Source organism: Grus americana, chromosome 1 (assembly GCF_028858705.1).
Source record: "Grus americana isolate bGruAme1 chromosome 1, bGruAme1.mat, whole genome shotgun sequence".
Classification (NCBI taxonomy): domain Eukaryota; kingdom Metazoa; phylum Chordata; class Aves; order Gruiformes; family Gruidae; genus Grus; species Grus americana.
The window spans coordinates 193,459,952-193,482,243 of NC_072852.1; the positions used below are offsets into that span (position 1 = coordinate 193,459,952).

General features: G+C 35.1%; 1 protein-coding gene across 7 annotated transcripts in view; it reads right to left on the bottom strand.

Moving 5' to 3' along the window:
• The window catches only part of NBEA (neurobeachin), a 517,855-nt gene that overhangs the window by 191,560 nt on the left and 304,003 nt on the right, over positions 1-22,292 (bottom strand). For all 7 annotated transcript variants that reach the window (XM_054837772.1, XM_054837762.1, XM_054837753.1 and 4 more), the window contains one exon: positions 5,457-5,581. In XM_054837772.1, the coding sequence (XP_054693747.1) occupies positions 5,457-5,581 (125 nt within the window). The remainder of the gene's footprint in view (positions 1-5,456; positions 5,582-22,292) is intronic.

The following is a 22,292-nucleotide window of genomic DNA, read 5'->3' on the forward strand; positions in this document are numbered from 1 at the left end:
GTGTAGAACCCAAAATGAAGGATATCTGGAAATGAAGATGAGCTTTTAGGTGGGCATTCAGACTTCCTAGAATAAAGCATTTGATTTTACAGCTAAGCTTATGTACAGAGAAGATGAAATTAAGCATCTCCAGTTCATGGGACATTTTGATTTCTTCATATGTCTTGTCAGTTGAAAACGTCAAGGTAAGTTTGTTTGTAAAACACTGACTTAGCTCTCTGGAACAACATTTGGCACATGCCAAGTGAAACTGACTTCTTACCAGTTTCTCTGGAGTCTTGTCCCTCTGTCTTTTGTTCTAACACGGACTGCAGAAGGCAGGGAGCCCAGCAGTTCAGGAGATGGAAGTCAGGAGCTGTGGGAATTGACTGCTCTGGACTTCTCAGCACTGAGGGGTTGTTCTAGAGCTACAGTTACTCAAAGTTCATCTTGGTACATTTTTCTTTAACATCGTGGACTCTCAGAAATTGAATCTTCCTTTGTCCTTCTTCTAGGACACCCAGATTCTGTCTTCTGAAGACAGTCCCTGGTTTGAGTACAAGTTGCCATGGATTTCAGACTCCCAGTTTCATAGCAGGGAACCCACACAGCCTTTCTTTTAAAGTAGCACTTGCTTAAAGCTAAATATTCTGGGAAGGTAAGTCCTTCAGCAGCCTAAAGGAATCCTGCCTGCAATTCTTTGAAAGTCTATCAAAATCCAGCTGCTTTCATGAAAGTAGATTTCAGATTTGAACATTTCAGATTTCAAAACCTGATACGTTTTAATTCTGTTTGTATAATCAAATAGTATTTCTGATGATGAGCACACATAGCATTTGCTGAAGCTTAGAGCACTAATGACAAGTCCCAGAAGGAGCCATATACAGTCTGCTTCAGATAGAACCACTCTTGAAATGAGGTTCCTAATTAGATGTTCAAATACATAATGGAATGAGTAACTTAAAATATGCAAGTTCAAAAGCAATTGCCATATTGCACTTATAAGACACATCCATAGCTTTGTTTCAAAACCTGAATGTATTACATATTACATTATGAAGGGTTTTTTTTTTTCCTCTCTTTTTTAATTTTTTTTTTTTTTTATTCTAAGCATTCAGGATCTGTCATGGTAATCAGCTTAACAGGCCAAATATTCTTGAGCACAGACACTAGAAATATTTGACCAGCTTACATATAAATGTTTAGAACATTGGCACCGAGTTATTCGTGTTCGTTTCCACCAGTGCAGACTAGTAAATGTGGCCTTTTTTGGACCCCCTCTATGTGCAAATGGTTTGTGGACCACAGTCTTTAAAGACTGAAGGACCAAAGCTTAATAAATTAATTATTTTGCTCTTAAGGTGACCTTTGTGGAGCAGTATTCTGTCTCACTGGCAGGGTGGTACAGTCGTGTCTCATCTATACTAATCTCCAATGACTGTAAACTGTTAAGGTGATTAACTGGAAGAGACAGTTCTTTCACCACATGTACAGAATCACTGTGAATTGGGTCATATCTGCATATTTCATGCATTTATTGGTGGTAAAATTTGGGAAGAGAAGTAGAGTTTATAATCTTTTTTATATATATATATATATTTGGTCTATGATTTAATCAATTACATTGAAACTCCATCTAAACTTAAAATAAGAACTGTTTAAAATCTATCAACACTATAAAATTAAAACTCTACTAAAAGTTTCCAGGTAGTTCAAAATCCCATTATAGCTTGAATTTTGATTCTGCAGTAAGTAGTATCCCTTCAGCTTCACAAGAGGGAGAAATGAATCTATGTTTCTATTCAAGTAAGAATTTAACTGAAAGGGCACAGCAGATACAATGCTGAAATAATTATGCTTGAATTTTAAATCCAGATATGAAAATCGTTTTAACAGATTACAAACAAATCCAATGCCTAATATCCAAAAACTGAGAAATGGAGACTAATCCAAAGGGGAAAATTCTCCAGTCCATCTCTTGTAAATGCTGCTATGACTCCAACATACCTACAGTCTCAAAGGACAGCTAAATATATAGCCATAGGAATAAGCTATAGTTTTTCACACAGTTGTATATAGCCATGGAAATATGTTATAATTTCTCATTGCAATATTTTTTACTTGCCAGGTACTTTGAATATATACATGTGTATGTATGTATATATATGCACACATGCATACATATATGTATGCATATAATATTTTATCAAAACCAGACATCTGAACATGCATTCAATGGCTGACTAACAGACTTTAGTTAAACAGAAGCTTCACTCACTTGCCTTGTAGCAGAAATTTTTTGAGAGAATACTTTTTCTCAGCAGTAGATCATATATAATATTTCCTACAGGAAATTAACACTTTTTTTAGCTCTTAAAGGTAGAATTTAACATTTGTTGTTACATCTCTAAAACAAACATATAGATCACAGACAGAGTTTTCATTTCCAACTCTTCTATTCCTTGATGACTGCAAGTATTATATAATTACAGTATCCATACATCCAGCATCAACTCTGATTTAATACTAGAGTAGCTGTAGAGCACTTTTTTATTTATCAAGGTCATATCTTGATGGCTGCACAAGCTTAGATAAATCAGGTGTTAAGCAGGCACATCTCCAAGGAATCTGGAAATTCTCTCATCTGCAATCCTCAGCATATCTTATTATTTACTGCCAAAGAAATGACTGATTAATTTTGTCATCTTTGCTCTGTGATTTTTGCTCAGCTGAAACTGCCTGCCCTCTTCTGCAATGCCTGATCAGACCTATTTAAGTTGATGCCTTTGATCGTAGACACTGAGGAGCTTGCTGACTTAGGCTTTGACTAAACATTCCTCCACTGCAATATTTATGCACAAAATCCTAAATGATATCTGACAGTCAATGTAGATAACAAAAACTTGTAAGATGTTTCCACTGTTTTACTGATGCTCAAAATAGCTTTACTTGTGCTAGACGTATCAGTCAATATGAAAAATTGCTATTAATATAACAAAGGCCCAACAAATTTTGCTTTCATGAATAGTTTATTTCTCACAAACAAAGTATCTGAGGTCAGGAAAAAATCTGTTGCTGGAAAACTATGCAGTATGATTTTTTAAAAATGCTTTACATTCTTTCTGTAGTGTGATATCATGCTTAGTTTTGGAAGCTAGGGGCATTTTACTATCAAACTATTCCAAGCAAAATTATCAAAACAAAGCTAATAAAAAAAATACAATGAAAGTTAAGCCCTATGGAAAAAAATCTGCCTCCAGCTCTTTATTAATCACATTCCAACACCAGAGGCTAAAAGTACATCAAACTGCACCAAATCCTTTTCACATGACAACCTCATAAATTATTCAACTCATTAGTAACACCAAGAGGCATAAAAATAACATCAGTGTTAAGGATGTTTTCTTACAGAGAAAGGTCAGCTAAAAGTTTCAGTATTAAAATCCAAAGGCTTAAGCCTCTGAAAAGTAAGTACATCTAGATAGAATCCATGAATTATAAGTTTAATGCATGCTGGTTTAAAATTCTATATGTTAATTTTAATATATATGGGAAAAGATGGAATTATTCATTTTAATTCTGCAAACAGGACAACTTCAGTCTATTGTAAATTTGATGCGTACCGCCTCTAAACACACCTGAGCTTTAATTTTCCTATACTTTGAATGCACTAACAGGTGAGCAGTGTGAAAGTATATAGAAACAACCCAATGTGAAACTAAAACTACCTCAGTTTTTCTCTTTCTTTTGGTTGGAGCTTTGTCTTGCAGGCTAGCTCTACTACCAGGCAGCTGTCACCTGCACTGAAATACTAGAACACAGAAACTAAATAAATGGAGGCAATCTTTGCAACATGCTGAAACTGTTTAATTGCAACTTGTATTATAGTTCTCATAAAAAACCCCAACAAACCATTTCCAGCATCCTCTGAGTACAATCTTATCCCAGCGATACAACATTCCTGCTATAAAGGCATGAAACAAAGTCCATCTAAGTAAATGGAAAGCTGCTGTTATTTTTAAAATAGGATAATATCAAGGTTTAACACTTTGTAATAGTTTATAAATCAGATTTCTTCTGGTTTTAATGCTAGTTTGATATCCAAAATTAAAAATATTAATCAATAAGAATATTTTTAGGGGTTCTTATGCTTGTATAATGCATAAAGCCTGTGGTTTTGATGAGTATTTGCCTTACAAAAGCAACACAACAATTAGCACGGTTTTGCATCTGACTCTCGTAAGATCTCTATTTTGATGTTTTGGAAGAATGTGGAGAAAATAACCCTTTGTCAAATATGCAATACTACATACTGCTGGGGGAAAACTGTTCCTTAACCCAACTTATGAACAGTTTATGACCTCAAGTCCTGCACATGATAGCCTTCACATTTAAATATTAAATGACACTAGCGAGTATAACCACACACAGAGATATTCATTTACATGTCGAACCTTGTTTGAATCCCAGCTATTTACCTCAACAGCCTGCAAAGTTGGTGCAATGCATAGGTCACACAGTTAGCTTTATATCTATCATATTCAGAACTTCTGGCAATACTAGCTTTTGGCTACACATCAGCTGAAAAGTTCAATTTGCTTTGTGTATAATTACCTCAATATTGCACTCCTAAATGCTAAAGAATCCCAGGATTTTTTTTCAGTACTACAGATTTAAAAAAAAAAAAAAAAGGACAGAAAACCACCTTAATATTCTTTAAAAATTTCTTGTCTTTGATATGTTAGAGAGGTACCCCAGCTTAAACCTGAGAAACAAATTTGCTTTAGACTTTTAGAGTACTCAGGTTCGGTCTGCTGTACAGAAGTCACTAAACATATGAAATTTTTAGATGGTACAAGGGAATTTATAAGTCTGTTCCTCCTTCCTCTTTTATACTCCAGCTACTTCTCCATGAAAATCAAACATCATCTAATCCTTAAGTTCCTAGACTGAAGCTCCTATGTAGTCAGTTCACTATTCAAATCACAAGTATCCTTAAAATAATTATTTTAAACAAGTTCTTATGTATTTCATGATTTGTAGAAAAAAATACTTTTGGCTGAGATTATGCATGCCAGGATAAAACTTCAGATATTTTTTAAAACCAGTTAATTCCTCAGTCATGAAAGGTCTCCAATGGAACTATTACATCACATTAGTTTGATGGCCTAAGAGTTTCATTCCGTCACTCCAGAGAGACAAGTTCAGTTGCTTTTACCAGTGTCTCAAAATTAGCGTCTGGGAATGCTAGAGAGGTATAATGTGAATCCCTTGGGGATCAGAGAATTTAACAGTCCACAAGCTCAAGTTTTCTGGTTCATTAAAGTGTAAGAATTGAAAGAATTCCTTTTCTAAGAATATATTGTCCTAGGAATTCTCAGCACTGTCCTTAAAAAAGAAAGGACACTGTTTTCAGTGATTCATGGTCATCAAGAAAACATCATAAGCTATATTTTTAAGCAGGAGTTAGTACTGACCATATTCCACAGCAGCTTTTAGGAGAGCATCAGAATGAGTAGACCCAAAAGCATTGCGAACAAATCGCCTCCGCCGGCGCAAATCGTCTTCCCAGTAATCCAAGCGCCAGAAGTCATGCAGTTGGCTATGAAATAAAGAACACACACATCAGCACCTACCACAGCTTGAACTGTATTTACATACAATATAGTATAATTTCACTGCTGCTTTTCTTTTTCAGGAATACAATCTTGTAAAAACATATATTACTACAACTTACAATATTCTAACGTTTCTTTACATGCATTTATATATTATAAACCTCAGCACTGCCTGTCTCAAAATGTTCTGCCTGCTGCTAAAAACATTAATCACACTGAGCCCATTAACAAATGCAGCATCAAATTACAAGTATTAATGGCACAGCTTGCTTTCTTTTACAGTGTTTTTAACAAGGCTTGTAAATCATAGAATGGACCTCAGTGCAAATAGTTTGCAATTTAATGACTATGGTCCCTTAGCAGACTGAACTTAGAAGTATAAAATATTGCCCACTTGAATTTTGTGGAACTATGATTAAACTAATGTGCTGAAATATTCATTGAAATAATTCCCCACTGCCCCTAGCAACCTGAGAAAATTGCAATTTTATTCATTATTAATAACACTGAATTAGAGCAGCAAAAAAATTCCACCATGTGGTAATTGTCTTGGTAAATTATTATTCCAGCACTAACAGACTACTAGGATGATTTTATAGCTTCCAGCTAATACAAGCCATTAACAACCATGGCCATCTTTGCGTTACATTGCCTTTTTACATTCAAAAGCAATATTAAAGTTCTGTAGAATGATATAAGCCATTGTTAATCTATATTCAAGTCAAAACATACACATACATAATCATCTGGTATTCAGCTTCGGTTCTAAAGAAATGACCAGCTCCACTTTCAGACAACTTTCTTGACCTTATCAACACAAGCATCTCCCACATCAATTGATTCAGGCAAAGGTGTATTTTAAGCCAACATTTTAAAAACTTTTTGGATCACTATCAAATACCCAAAATGGTTGCGGATGCGTCCTTATCATCAAACTTGTAATTGAACACGCTACACACTTAAAACGATTCTGCGGATCATGACCTTGCAGACCATAACTAGGGAACCACTGTTTTAAACCAGACATTTTCAATCTATCTGCAGAATCCTGGAGATGCGTGGACAAAAGGCAGATGGGGGGGGGGGGGGCAAAGTAGTTTTCAACTCCCGAATATGTAGTACATCTCCATGGGATTTTTCTAGGTGTTAGTTCAGCCACTGTTTTCTATATTGCCTTCACTTTGAGAAGCTATGCGCTGGTAGCCATTTCCAGAGGAAATGTAGAAATATGCTAACGTAGAACAGACCTTTTTCTTTTTTACAGTCCACTTAACTACTTTTTTCATGCTTGCATGAGTTCTCGTCTGACTTTACTAACTGCTGTCATGAGACCTGGATCAGTTCTGGAGGGCAGAGCGCCAAGGGGTATGGATGTAGCAGCATACTTTCTAGCCACTTAAACATTTTGAGAAGCAGCACACCATCATTTTTAGACAATGTATTTTTTTTTTTTTAATTTTGAACGAAATTTTCACTATGTGCTTGAGTCTACGTGAAGGTCCTCATTGCTGCCTTACAGAACAGGCATTTTACTTATCTACAAGCCTTGAGAAGGCAACTGAAGAAGTTCAGTGGGAGCTGCTTCCTCACCTAGAGCAGTTCAGAGCATCCTGTGTAAAGGTGAGGCAGTGAGTCTGAGCTTCCATGGTGGGAAGATGCAGCATTAATGATCTGGCCTGCATGCTACGAGACAGAAATACCTTGCTATCTTGAGTGCCAATTATCTTCTGCTAAGTAAAATAGCCTACTTTGGTTTTGTACTATGATAGTTTTTGCTCACAGATGTCATGTTAGCTTGAAGCATCAGTCCATCATTTCTCCTCCTACACCGAGCACTGAATAATTTTGCTGTGACTGCTAAATCCCCTTGACCCTTATGTGATACGAACGCAAACTGGGCAGACAACTGCCCCATGGTTTAAAAGACAAAGCTTAAAGACTCCTTGCACACTCCTACTCTATGTTTTAAATTGATGATATCATATATAATTCTAAAGACTTTTTATCATAGTGATTTTTTTCAAAGGAGATGACAAACTTTCCCTTTTAACTTCCATCTAAGAGTAAGTCATGATGAAACAGGAGTAAAGATATTAAATACAAGAGTCCTCTGAAATGGCATTTGTCTCCACAATAATAATAAAAAAAGACTGTTAGGTTGATAAGAATGGTATAATTAAGTAAGAATTAAAAACCTTTTCATGAAATTAAGAAATAGTCAAATATTAAAAAAATTACTTTTTTTAATTTGTTCTGTGTTTAATCTGGTAATCCATTAATTTCATTAGTCAGTCTGAAGAATACCGTATATTCTCAGCTGAAAGTAAAACAGATTTTAAAGTAACTATTTTAATGAAGTGCTAAGTAAAGAAGTGATGAAATTGTCAGAGGGGGATCCAAAAAAGGGTTACAAGTTCACCAGCGATCAAAGTCTGAAATACAAAATAATGACGCAAAATAAAAATTTTGAAGTAATATAACACAAACCTTATTCCTAATCACAAATTACATGGCTTTTTAAAACATAACTGAAGTTTCTTCCTGGAGTTTTCTACAGAAATCTGTCCCACAACGTTATTATATACTTCCGGATACTGGAAGATGGTATCTGAACCCTAAAGAAAAGGTTTCTGAATCATAACCAGTAACTCTCAGATTTACCCTTGACTCTTTGAGCAACACCTTTAACAAAAAAGACAAGGAATTTTCTCCTACCCTACTGTTAGCAAGAAAGCAGATGCCTGAAAAGCTGATGGCTATACTTAGAGAAAGTTTTGAATGGTTGAGTTTCATCACTTGCATTATAGACATATACATTTGTGGGATTTTCCTGAAAATGTATATTATTACAGTTTTGGATTAGAATAAAAATACTAGTAAGTAGAAGACTGTGGCTACAAGCTCCAGCCTAAAACTAAGAATTTAACCTGCTTTAAAAGTCCAGAGCTATGGACTGAATCAGTATTAAGTTGTCTAGCCCCTAGATTACACTACTTTAGAAATACTTATATTCTAATCCTGCGGATATTATTCAGGCTTTAAGATTTTTCAGGAATTTAGGTAGCTGTTAGATAGCCCTAAATGATGGCTGTAAATCAAACAGAACTGTACTTTCTAACACTGTACTAGGCACAAGTCAGCCCTAGAAGACAGGGTTTCTGCAAATCATCCACATCTACAACCTGTTTTTCCTTGAAGTGACTTGACTAAATCAAGTTATTTTAGTAATTTATTTCTGCAACAAGTACAATATTTCAATAAGTTTTCTTAATAATATATATTATTAATAATCTTTATTTTCACAGCCAACTAGATCACACATAATTTCTCATTCCCCCGTATCTTATACCAGTTAAGTGACATTTTGAATCAGGCTTGTTTGAATGAAAAAGTGCATATTAAGCATACTGTAATGATTTTTTTTTTTAAGAACTGAAAGCTCATAGCATCATTCATGAGCTACTTCTATATACTTCAAAAAAGAAACGTATCTGTATCATTTTAACTGGCATTATTTAAAATGCACCCTAAAACACACGACCCAAAGAAGTCCACACCATGAGTTTAACTGTCAAGATACTTTCCTTACAAACTAATATAATCCAATATAAACCTTTATCATCCTTATCATAATGAGGTCCGGTATGAAACTAGTGATATTACAAGGTTAGTAATAAGGCAAAAATTTATTTGGAGTGGTATGCATGTTGCAAACTTAATCCCAGATTTCAGATGTGCAGTATTTCATATAGGTAATGCAGACACAGAATGCACATGTTTTAATGCAACAAGCCCTGTTTTACTACACTTATTGGAGGATTACAAATTCTATTTCACTGTCATCACTGGTGCATGCTTAGCTGCTCGCTGTGCACGTTCTCTTACTTTAAACAGTATTTTATCTTGTTAAAGGCCAGCATGGGATGGAAAGGCAAAGTGGTTTTATGCTACTCCAGATGGAGCAAACAACTTTGAAGTCTACCAAGGGCAGGTTGCTCTAAAACTCAGAACTGCCCGGAATTCTGTATAATACTCTTTGCTACCATACCATACACACCTTCCATATATTTGGGGGCAAGGATAATTGAGACGGACTAAGGTATTTCAGGTAGCCCAATCTATTACCCTCTTAGACGAGAAATTGTGTAGCGCTCCACCACCAAAGAAATTGAGAGGAATATCAAGTCAGCCTGAAGAGCAAAGTCCTCCCTGCCTTTTCACAACTTCTCTATAGCTCAGACTTTTTTAAAGACAACTTTTAAAAAGATTTTCTATTAACTCCTTCAGCCACAGCTCCAAAGAAGTTTACAGGAAGGTTTTTGTTTTTTTCTTTTACTTATGAATATTAGCTGTCCTAAACAGCAAGCCTTTGTCCACCCTGTGGGCAGTCAGCATTCATGACAGCAGCTCCTTGGCTGTGAAACCCAGTCCCTGGTCACGTACAAATGCAGTTTGCTCTATGTCACCCACAGCTACAGCAACGAGAGGCAAATACAAACAGCGGAGAGTAGCAGTGCACATGTCCATAAAAGATCCTCAGACTGCAGCCCAAAGGATGGGCTGCCAGATGGAAGAGATTAAGTTCGAATATGTTAATGAAGAGGAACAAGCCTGCAGGCATGGGGGAAGGGGAAAAAGTTGTTTGGAAAAAGAGGTGGGTCACAGAACTGGAAGGATGTCAGAGAATTCATAGTCTTTGTAATACTGGGAAACTGCATAGAAACAGCAAGGAATTGATGATCTATAAGTTCAAGAATTAGTCCTGGTTGTTTTTCTGTAACATATTTTAAAAAGGAAAACCATTTCTTCTCACAGTGTGGAGTTATGACTACGTTTTGAGAAATGAGGGGAAAAAAATATATTGGAAAAGTGTAAAGCATCTTCCTAAGGTAAAATGAAGAACAGAAAATGTGTAACATTAAAAAAAAAAAAGGTAAAAGAAAACTTGAAATACAAATTATTACTTATGCAATATTTATTACAGTTAAAAAATACAAGCCAAAATATAAACCTATTTGCCAGAAGATCTAAGCAAAAGTCTTCTGTAACAATGAAAGAGCAAAAACTGTTCAGAAGTGGTATAGCAACAGATACAATAATTGTATGAGAGTGAAGGTTCTCCTGACTGTGCTTGAAACAGAAACAGTGACTGCTGATTTTATCAAGATGGTGAGACAGGTATTAAAAAAAATCACATCCCACATGGTAATGGCTAAAAGAAAACAAAGCCTTGTTGCACATGAACAGAAACAAATATCAGAAGCCTTAATTAACATAGCTAGTATAGTTCCTCCACACAAAAAAGATTTTTTTAGTTACAAAAATCACAAAGCTCCACTATGTTGTTCCAAAGAGCATTCTCGAGAATCCCAGAAATAAAACTAGAAATACTCAAAACTAAGAATAATACTAATCAAATAATACCAATAATACTAAAAACTGGAAATACCAACACAAGGAAAAAAGATGTCAGTGAACCTGAGAAACATCTGATGCAATGAAATGGTAAAAATACTATAAATAGGAGTTTAAAAAACCTTTAGGAATTCTTATAAACAGCAACATTTTTGTTTTCTCCTAAGCACATATGCACCAGAATTATTATTAAACATCAGAGTTTCAGTGTAGAAGGGAAAAAGTGTCAGAAAAAGAGCTTACCATTTAAAGAGAAGGATGCTAAATACTCAGGGAAATACAGGTAATATTTAATATTTTAAAAGTTTTTTTTAATTAATACGATGTTGAGTGACTCAATTCTTGCATGACAAGTTTCTTACTGTAAGTTTTGAAAGAAGCTGGCCAGATGCGTCCTAGGGAAGTCACATGGATGATATACGGATTGCTGGAAGCAAGCTACAAGGCTTAGGATATCAGTACGACACAATGCAGTTATGTTAACAAATGGGTGAGGTGACCTAACGGCAGGAAGACAGGCCACGACGACGAACATAAGAAGCTGGTGGAGATGGCACTGGCAATAAATATTGGGGGATGGTGATGAAGGCGAGGTTGTGGCAGTGGGCAAACAAGGCTTGCCTAGGCTGTTGGTTGGGGACAGCATTTCCTGGGGGAAGGCTGGATGGTCAGCGACCGCTAGATTTTTTTTTCCACTTTATCTTGTATTTGTAATCAGTGCAGCAAACTAGCACGGGCAGAAGTGAGAGAGAAAGCAAAGGAGCTCCCTGTGAATTTGGTTAAGCGGTTAGTGCCCTGGTCACTGATAACTGGAGGAGGTGGTGTGGAAAGCACAGCAGTCCAGCTAGATGACTCACGTCCCAGCAGCATGGCTAGAAGACACACCAGCACTGCTGTGTGCAGAAGTGTCATGAGAGATGAGAGGTATTTTTGTACCTTCTGTGGAGGGCTGCCACAATGTGAAAAATTAAAATGGGAAGAGACATGAGACAGGAATGATCGGTGAAATTTGAGGAGAAATGTAGACAAAATCAGAGCCCTAAAAATGAAAAAGGGCTTGATAGAAGTCTAGAGTTCGGTAATGAGGAATTAAAAAAGAAAAGTAATAGGGTCTAAGCAATAGATAATTTTCATTAGAATAATTGTACTGGAGTAGGAGTGAAACAGGAGGACAGATTAAAAGGTTTCTTTCGGTGATATTTTCCATGATACTGGGAAATGCGAAATCATAAAGACAACAGATTGGGAGGCAAAGAAATTGAAAAGCATAGATGAAAGGTTTGAAATGTAATTATTGATTGGTGAAGAAAAAACAACACTGAGCTGGAAAACATTGAGAAGTAGTAAGTTTGTAAAGAACAGAGATGTGAGAAGGAAACCAATGACTATGGAAACTAGTGGAAGAGAAGTAACTGTGAAAGTGGATGGGAAGAGAAAGAAATCCATATGAATAATTATGGATGGATAAATGAATAAATATGGGTTATCTAAAATATCTGTTAGATAATCTATAATATTTTGAGACTTGTGAATTTGAGCTACTTTGTTTAAAGCAGTGAACTCCAGAAATTTGTGAAGATTAGGGCTGATCTGTGGGTTTCTAGGATTACTTTATAAACAGAAAAAGGGGAAAATGGTTCATTTTAACACACTTGATAATATATGCAGCACAAGTTACCAGCAGATTACATACTAGTTGACCCACAGGTTTCCCTGTGGAGACTGGAGAATGGTAAAGGAAAGAAAAAGTTTCCTTAAAATAGGAAAGAAAAAGGTTTGAAGTTGTTTACACTTGTGAAGGATGAATGCAATTCATAAACCTGCACACTTTTACAGTGATTGGTATTTGTGTGTTGTAGCTTTGCAATGTTTGAGTGGAGGGGAAGAGTTTTCACGTGGACTTTGGAAAAAGGGTGAAGTAGAGCATGGAGAAACTCAAAGTAAGAAAAAATACTACCACAAAACAGGAGCAGAGGAGTCACCTTTGAAAAGCAAAAAGAAAACTGCCAACCCAGTTTCTCTTCTATTATCATGTTACTAATGATCTTGCATTAATAATGAAGGACAAAGCTGAGAGGAACAATTGCCTACAAATGAAAAGAGAGCAAAAACTATCAGAAGATGACTAATGATTAAACATCCACCAAATTCCTGGAGAAGAATTTTCTAAGAATTTTTTTAAAGTGTAGCATCTTTGTCAGAAAAGAGGCGGGTGATTTATGTGACTTTTATTTTCTTCTTAAGGCACTGGAAAAAGGTATATTTAATACATAGTGTTAAGGAAACCCTCTCCCTCCTGAAACTTTTATAACTTAATTTCAGTGAAAAAAATGAGGACACTGAAGTTCAAAAGATGAAAAATAGAAAGGGGAAGCTGAAAACAGAAGTCTCTCCAGATGTATTAATCTTTAGTCGGACGAGACATCAGAAAGGAGAGTAATGCCAGTAGAGGTGAAAGGGAGGCTGTGGCCATAGACATGTTCCTTTTAGCTATGGTAGTAGCCTGAAACACAAATTTCTATAGCAGTTAATTCCCAGATTATATTGTATGGTCTAATAATGTGCATCAGAACATCAGGAAAATTTATATAAAATGCAGGCAATTTGTAAAGGGATTGGGGATTTTAGTATATTACATAGTGTCTGAAGGAACAAACAGATAACAAATACACACACAAAGAAGCACTAACAATTATCCTGATTGCCTAGATTTTTTATAAAGCTTAGATCCCAGAATGAGATGTTCATTCTGGAATGTCTGCAATGGTAAACAGTAGTAAACTTATACCAAGCAGCAGTAGTTTTAGGGAAGTAAGAATAACCATGCATAAAGCTATACGGGAAAAAAAAACATAATAAAAAAGTCACATACTTCTTAAAAAATTAGCAATGGAAATGACAATAACTCAAATGTCTACAAAGTAAAACTAAAGGTAAGTAGAATTTTTTAAATTATCAAATTGATTTGACATAAAACATAAATTTAAAGTAATGCGAGATAACTTTGGCAAATCTATCCCAATACTGATGTGCAATAGTAGGACAGTACATGTAGCACAGCTAAATGAAACAATACAGTTTCCTGAAGTTTTATACTCAGTTTGGTTTAGTTAATCCAATGACATTGAATCAACAATTGAGGCAACGTAAAAAGTGGATACATAAGTTGTCAGTGTTTGACTCACCAGAATCACAATGGGGCTTTTTAGTAAAAAAAATCAACAACACAATGCAAGTGCACCAAATTCTAGGAATAATAAATTGTATCCCTAGAAACACTAAAATGCAATAAATTTTAAGGTTACTAAAATTAAGACATATAGAAATACTATCTTTAAAGAAAAGGAAAAGAAATTGGTTAGAACAATACTCTGTGGTTTAACTCAGATATCTAGTTTGGAATCTTTCTTCTATTTCAGAATGTGTTGTCATCACTCCAAAGAAAGAAGAAACAAAACTCCCCAAACCCAACAAACCTTTTTAAAGTTTCAAATAAATGAAAACTTGGGTAAAATTCACTTTTCAAAAATGTCTTGAAAGAATATACAGTATTTTAGGACATTTTTATTTTTAATGCATTTTTTGTTATGTCATGCCATTTAAGCACAGTGGCATATTTAGAAAGATTTCATAAGTAGTACCATCATGCCACAGTATAACAAACTCCAAGATGGAATGAAGGGCCTATTGAGGTCACCTCTCTCTTTCTTAACTGACTGCAAAAAGAGACAGACAAAATGTCTTAGACTACAAGCATAATTATGGATGGCTAAAATTAAGCAAAATGTATTCCATGCTAAATGTGCAGCTTTTCTTATTCAGAATGTAGAAATAGCTCAAAGTTTCACTGACACGAAAACTGAACTATCTAGCAAATGATCTTGCAATTAAAAAAAAATCTATTTATTTTGCATTTTTACTATTACATTTTTTATAACATCACATCAGAAATAGGTAGCATGACATCAGCTTACACGGTCCTGCTGTGAAGAAATACAACATGAAAATAAAATAAAATTTTAAAATGAAAAATTTTGAAGGCTTTTATTAATTTAAGAAAGTGAAAGGGAACTTTTTACGAATTTTCATAGCAACCTATACTGTCATAACTTTTCATCAAAAGATTTAACCAAAATACTGGTTTCTGATTAAAAAACTTTTAAATCAAAATTTCCATTCAACTCTTCTCTTTGTACAAGTATACCACCTGCTGGTAGCAATATTATTTTGCTTCTTAAGCACCTTGTGTCTCAAATTAAAAGAAGAATAAAAGTGGGGGCCCTCTGAACACAACAAACAGGAGTCCTCATGAAATAATACAACTTTTTGGCAAAATTGTCTGGAAAGTATTTTGCCATTTTACAGCTATAATCCATAACTAATCAGATAAACACCTCAGAAAATAACTTGTTTATCTTAATTTTAACAAAGCAAAATGCTGACTTCATAAACTAAATGGAAAATATTCTAGGACAACTGAATTTTGCAATAAAAATGCTGGGTTTTGAACAAAGTTAACTTTAATAGATAACATTCTTATGATACTACCTAAGATATTTACAGAAAATTTTTATTTATTTATTAATTTTTAGTCAAGTATTCAATGTAGTTCATCTCTTGGAGCTTCAAACATTAAATATTCTTCCAGCAACACATCTGTAGTCAGCATTTGTCTGATAATACAGCTCACTACTTCTGTTCAGTTTTTCAGCCAAGACTATCAAAGTGCGTTTGAGTCAGAATCATGGTGACTCAGGTCTGCCTTAAGAAGGTGAACAACTGGTTGCAGAAAAAACAGATGAAGTGGTGTTATGACCAATGGAAAGTAAGAGAACTCTTTCTTGTAGTTATACTTTGCCTTTAGTATAGCATCTTACTGTCTGACTCTCTTTCACAGAAATTAATTAAAAAAAGCCAACCAACAAACAAAACACAGCTCCCCAAAAAACAACCCTTCCCCATCTGACTGGTTTTTTTTTAGTGTTGTTTGCTTTGTTCAGGTGTAGAACTGAAAAGGGTTCAAGATAACGAATTATTCAAATCCCACAGAGACACTCTCCTCCTTTGCCTTCTGCACAAGTGCTATCTTCTCTACTTCTGTAAATGATTGGATATTTTGCTCCTGACTGAAATGAACACCACTAGGTTCTTTAGGTAGCTTTTTCTACCTTTTCTGAAAAGAAAAAAAAACCAAACCAATCCATTTTCCCTTTGAATTCTGAATGGCAATAATACCACTGCATTAAGAAACTCAGATAACCAAGGCTGGAAGTTGGGCTCTCTCCTCAGGTTGTCATAAATATCAACCCCATACTGTCCACATCAAGTACCTCGCAGAAGTTCTGAGATTTTTGCAGATGTTACGATGAAGCAGGCACATTTTACAAGAAAAACAATTTACTCTGTATTTCAAGATGGTTATTTATCATATTAAATATATAACTGGGAACAAAAGGGTCCTAGCTTCTCAAAAAAATTTAGGCTTTTGTGACTTATCTGCAACTTCAGGAGCTAAACACTAGCTAAAAGTTGCTTCAGTTAGGGTTACTGTGCTTGAACAATTGAAAAAACAGTCCCAATTTTTCAAAGTGGGCATCCAAAGTAAGAGATCTAGTGGAAGCTCTTGAAAACTTTGGTGCCTCTTTGGCTTACTTAAAGGTCGAACATTAAAGGCTCAGACTTGTAAGTAGGGATAACATATGTGACGGCTGATGAGGATGGTGCCCCAACTGTCTGCTCCATTCCAGATGCACAGATTAAGGTGTCTGAATTTCTTGTGAAAGAACTACTGGAGAAACTACTGAGCATACAAACCAGTTTCAAGGCAAAACAGCAATATCTTGTCAAAAAATCTAGAGCTGTGCTTAAAAACATAAACAGGAGGGTTGAGGCAGATAGCTAGGACTCATTATCTCATTAGTTACTCCTGTTTGTAAGTTATGGCTCAAAGGCTATGGTATCCAGGAATAGAGATTTTGTCTCTCAAAATCTTTCATGAGAAGAAAGAAAAAATGTTATATCTAAATATTTTTAAAGTGTTATTCTAAAACTAAGTTGCACAGCTTTTTTTTTTAATGCTATTTCTTAAAAACCCATAACGAGTTGCTGTTTCAAACCTTTATAAATTATTCAAGCTGCAACTGTTTAAAGACAGCTAACTTATAAACCTGGCATTGAGATGAAATAATTAGCTTCCTTGAGGCCTATCAACGAACAGCAACAGTAATCAAAATCTAATAAATAAATCATAAAGTTTTACCTTGGCAATTATTTTAATTTCCATCATACAGAGCTCATTATTAAAATGCAAGTCTAGTAATACACTATTTTAACAGAATAACTTTTTTTGAAAAATACTGTTTCAAGCTTGGTCATTGGAAATCTTTGAATTCAAAATTTATAGAAGTGTTTTTCAGGACAGATTTTTTTTTTTTTTTTCCCCTAAGTATCATCTGGAAGTACAGCATCAGTTAAGACAAAGCACACATCTAGCTTTAAACCCAATATTGGTCTTAAGAATTGAAAGAAAGACATGCTGGCCCAATTAGTGGATACATCTTGACTGGTGTATAAACAGTTATTCCTATCCACAAATGCAACTTATATTGATGAAATAAACATTTGCCAAGTGGCATAGCCATGAGAGCTATAGAATTTTTAATAGAGACCATGTTTAAAATGCTATCAAATAAATGCTGAAGTAATCTTAACTTTAAATTTTTTTGTTCCTGGGAATTTTAGTAAGAGCTAAGAAACCAGCTTGGCAAGTAAATCAAAACGGTTCTATTTATACTTTATTTCTGACAGTCAAGAGGTTCTTTAGAAGTATAGAAACAGTCTTCTATAAAACATCCCAAAATATATCAGCATGACCTAATGATTTATTTTTGGCTCTGCAAAATTCATGGGAGAAGAAGCAGACATGGCATAAAAAAAAGACAACACAGAATTAAAACTTCCTTGTTCTCTGTCTTGAAAAAAAAAATCTCTATTTTTGTGGGGTTTGAAAAACAAGCAGCATAGGCTTTAAAATTTTTTTGCATACAAAGTATTTGACAATCCATTAGTCTGGATATACTTTTTAATGTTTTCCTTCCTTTTAGGTACTTAATCTATTAAGCAATTCTGTGTGACAATCATGAGACAAAGCTGATTTTTTCCTTGTCAGTAGCACAAATCTGTGACATGACCACATGTATCTTCTGCATTTTCCATGTACTTTTATAGTTCAGCTGATACTGTATAGTACGATTTCCTATAGGGATATCCTGTAGGGATAGGCTTTCCAAATATAATATAGAATGTATATTTGGCTATATTTGGCTGTATGTTCTTACTTAAATGAATACTACAGTCAAAGAAAAATCAGTACCAACAGTTTAATAAATTTACACAAAACCTCACTGCTTTTCTGTGTAGAATCACCATGAGGAATTACAATCCCCAACCTTGCTAATTAAGCTGATTTCATCCTTTACATGTTCATTGCAGGGGGTTTTTTTTAAAGACTTTATTACCATAGTTTGCATGGAAGATGAGAAATGAGAACAGGAATTGAAACCTATCTATTATTTCACCAGAAAGGAAAGCTTACTGGCTGGATCAGTACTGAGGTAGACAATTGATGGGGGAAGGAACCATACATCTGGGAACAGAAGGATGTGCTCCCTTCAGAGCATGGGTAGCTAAATTTCCTAATCCAAGAAAGCAAAAATCAAAAACTTCACATGACTGTGACATACAAGCTATGAGTTGAGAAGAAGCAACATTCTAGGAATAGCTCAAACGTGGGAGAAACTGAGACAAAATGGAGCTGGGCTCGGGCTGTATCTAGGTTTGAAGGCAATTTGGTGATGGTATTTTTTGGCTTACTTCCTCCAAGCTGTGAATCTGGATCATCCAGAATATTTGCTGCCAAAGTTCCTTGTGACACAGGCCCTGGGAAAAAGTTGCTCTTGAAGTGCTGAAAGGTCACGTGTGGCTTAAAAGCAGTGGAGCCGGTCATGCCGGCCTGTGAGGTTCTCCAATTTCTAATGACCAAATTGGAGGAAAATACGGTTTGCTCTCTCCCTTCGTCACCAATTTCATTCTTTTGGAACCTCTTGCTTCATTTAGCTGCTCCAGATCTCCTCCATGTAGCTCAACAGGAATTACGTTTGAAGATGCTGCAAGGTTGACTATCACCTTGTTTTCGGAAGCTACTTTTCCTACAGGGACCAAACTGCCTATGACTTGGTAGAATTAGTTTTCCTTTCTTGCAATCTGGGAGGCACAGTTCAATTAATGGGAAGTTAATACTAGCAATTAACAGCTGTAATTTACTGGAAGATTAAGGTTGTTAAATTATGTCAAATGATAGCTGAGTTGAGTTCCTTTTATCTAACTTAAGATATCAACATTATTGACATTCAAGTAATCAACTGAGGTCCATTTCATAGGCCATGGAGAGAACTAGTTGCACCTTGGGAAAAGTTGGGTGATAGGAATCCTACTGCTCTTGTCTCAAGTAACAAAGGTCTCAACAGTAGAGAAAGTAAAAACCTGGGGTTCTCACAAAAGAATCTGGCATCTAAGACTTGTGTTGAATTGTCAAGGGAAGGATCAGGTCAGAGAATTCACATGACTGAGTGAAATCCAAGAGGCAGGATAGGGAAAATGAGAATTATAGGCTATACGGATCCCGTTAAATGAGAGAATTGGAGAAAGTGGTCGATTGACTTGTCCCACTCTTATACAAGTACAAATTACACGGAGGTGTCTTTTCATCACCTGATTGACCTGCTAAAGGGAATTCTGAAATATAAAATAGACAAAATCAGAGAAAACATCTCCTCTGTGTAAATTAAAAAAAAATTAAAAATTAAAAGTTCCTCTTTTAAAGAACAGGCTTATGATTCTATTGTTATAAAACAGCAATGGAGAATCAGAGGGCCAGGATTCAAAATCCAGACTGTAAATACCTTACTGAAAACAAAATTCTTCTGAAGTGATTCAAAATAATGAACATAAAACTATATACATTCAGGAAACAAAACCTATATAAATTCAAGCACTGGAAAAAAACCCTGACACACTCAAAAATCAGACTATCATTAAAGCAACTGAGAAAGCCTAATAGTTAAATAATTAAACATATAAAATACTCTTTATTATGCATAATATGATGTTAAAAATCAACAACATTATTTTGGAGAGTCTGAATCTGTGGTTTAGTATATACATATTTTTAAAGACAAAATATAATTTAGGCCCAATTCTAAAAAGAAGTATGAGTATTTAATAAATAGCAATTTATTTTTACAAATAAGACTTTAGTTGAGGTTATTTTGTTAACTTTTTTCTGCTTTCTAAAACATTTTTTTTTTTTTACAAAGGAAACAACCATACCAAAAAGCCAAACTAGTGAAAAGCTTCCAACATGCCTAATAAGAAATGGATTGAATTGACACCAGTGTGAAGAGCTGCTAAATCACTCTGAAAGTTTATTAATCTTTTATACAGAAAATTAATGTAGATTCTATTCTCATCTCATGCTTTATAGGATTTTTCATTAAATAACTCTGATACAGTTCTAGAATAGCTTTTGTCTAGTATCTCATGCTTTATTTAAGCAACCAAAGCAACATGGGACTAGGTGGGTGAATATACACATCAAGCTTGTACTCTGTATTGCTCAACAGCTGTGGTTTTTCCTAATGTTTATCTGAATTAGCATAAGGCTCCTTGTCCTATCAGTAGACCAAACAGTTCAGTTCTTTCCTCTATATTGTTTTACTGACAGATATTTATAGATTAAGACCTTCTGTGAGTCTTTCTGTTTCCAAAGTATCTAAATTAAGTTGTTTTAGTCATAGTCATGATCATTGAGTTGAAGCATTCTTGTCTTTCTGTAGATGCTCTGTAATCTCTGCAGTTAGTGATGTGGTTGCAGAGTGCACATACAAACCAAGGCACAATATATAACGGATCTACTATTGTTTTAATAGCAATATCCTCCCATGGAGTAGTAAAGCTAAATTTATGGACCAAGAAGCCAGCTGCTCTTTCTAGTTTAACACTGAATCTGTCAAAAGTTTCTTGTGTGGTTTTGGGGAAAAAAAAAAAACAAACAACAAAAAACACCCAAAAAAACCTCAACACAGAAAAATGTGTTCTTGTTCACAGTAAAAAAGCATTCTGCTTCAATTTATCTTATCCCTTGAAAAAATATATAGTAGTTCAATTACTTAGCTTCAAAGAGACGTTAGGAAAATGACAATGTACCATGATATCTACACACAGTGCTATGAAAATACTCTTCTTTTACCCTCCACCACACTTACAATATTGTGTTGAGAATTAATTCCCGATATCAGCAATATCATCTTTCAAACAGGCAGTACAAGTCAACAGATTGATAATGAAGAAAACCACTGTTAACGACCACTGCAGTAGTGATTTGGTGACCAGTGAGAAGGCAGCATGATTCAGAACTTATTCCCTGTCAGTAATCTGATCACTTGCCAAAATTTCTTTACTTGACAGAGAATCTTGTTGATGCTGTCTGACCAGCCCTTGGGTCAGCAGCAGGAGCATCAGTGCTTGCACAACGAAGATCCTTTTGCTGACAACTCATAAATATCTGTGCAGCCTTCAGCACGGCTAATGTGGTAGAAAAGAAACACACCAAACATCTCACACTCAAGGAGACACAAAGTTCAGAACTGCCTCTGAGTAATACTTCCTTCTCAGACACGAATTTGCTGGAGTTTTATCAGTCACCAGACAGTAGTCAGAAATGCATAGACTCAGTCATTTCTTCCCTTAGGGCCTACTCTGCCATCACAAAAATGGCTGACAGCATGGAACCATTCAGAGTCTGCCATTAGAGCAGAGAGGTTCACAAGAAACACTGAAAACTCAAATAGTGTAGAAGGAAAATACAGAAAACATTATGGAGGGGTTTTGGATGAGCTGGTAATAGCTTATTTATTTATAACACTTAGTGCTTTCACTAAAAATGTTTATAAAAACTGTTTAGTGAATATCTCCAAAACCTTCATCTGCCTGTGGCAGGCCTTTGAAATTAAGCAGAAAGAAAGCAATCAGCTTAAAGAATTGCTCTTTCTGATATTAAATGCTTTTCTGTTGTGAGATATAAATTCTTGAAAAAAAATCTATGTTCTACTTCTGTTGTGTCGGACAATGTTGGCAGCATACCAAAATAACAAAATAAAATGAGCATAATACAGTCATAATGCTCCAATGAACCTAGAACAGCAGTAGACCCAGCACTAGGAC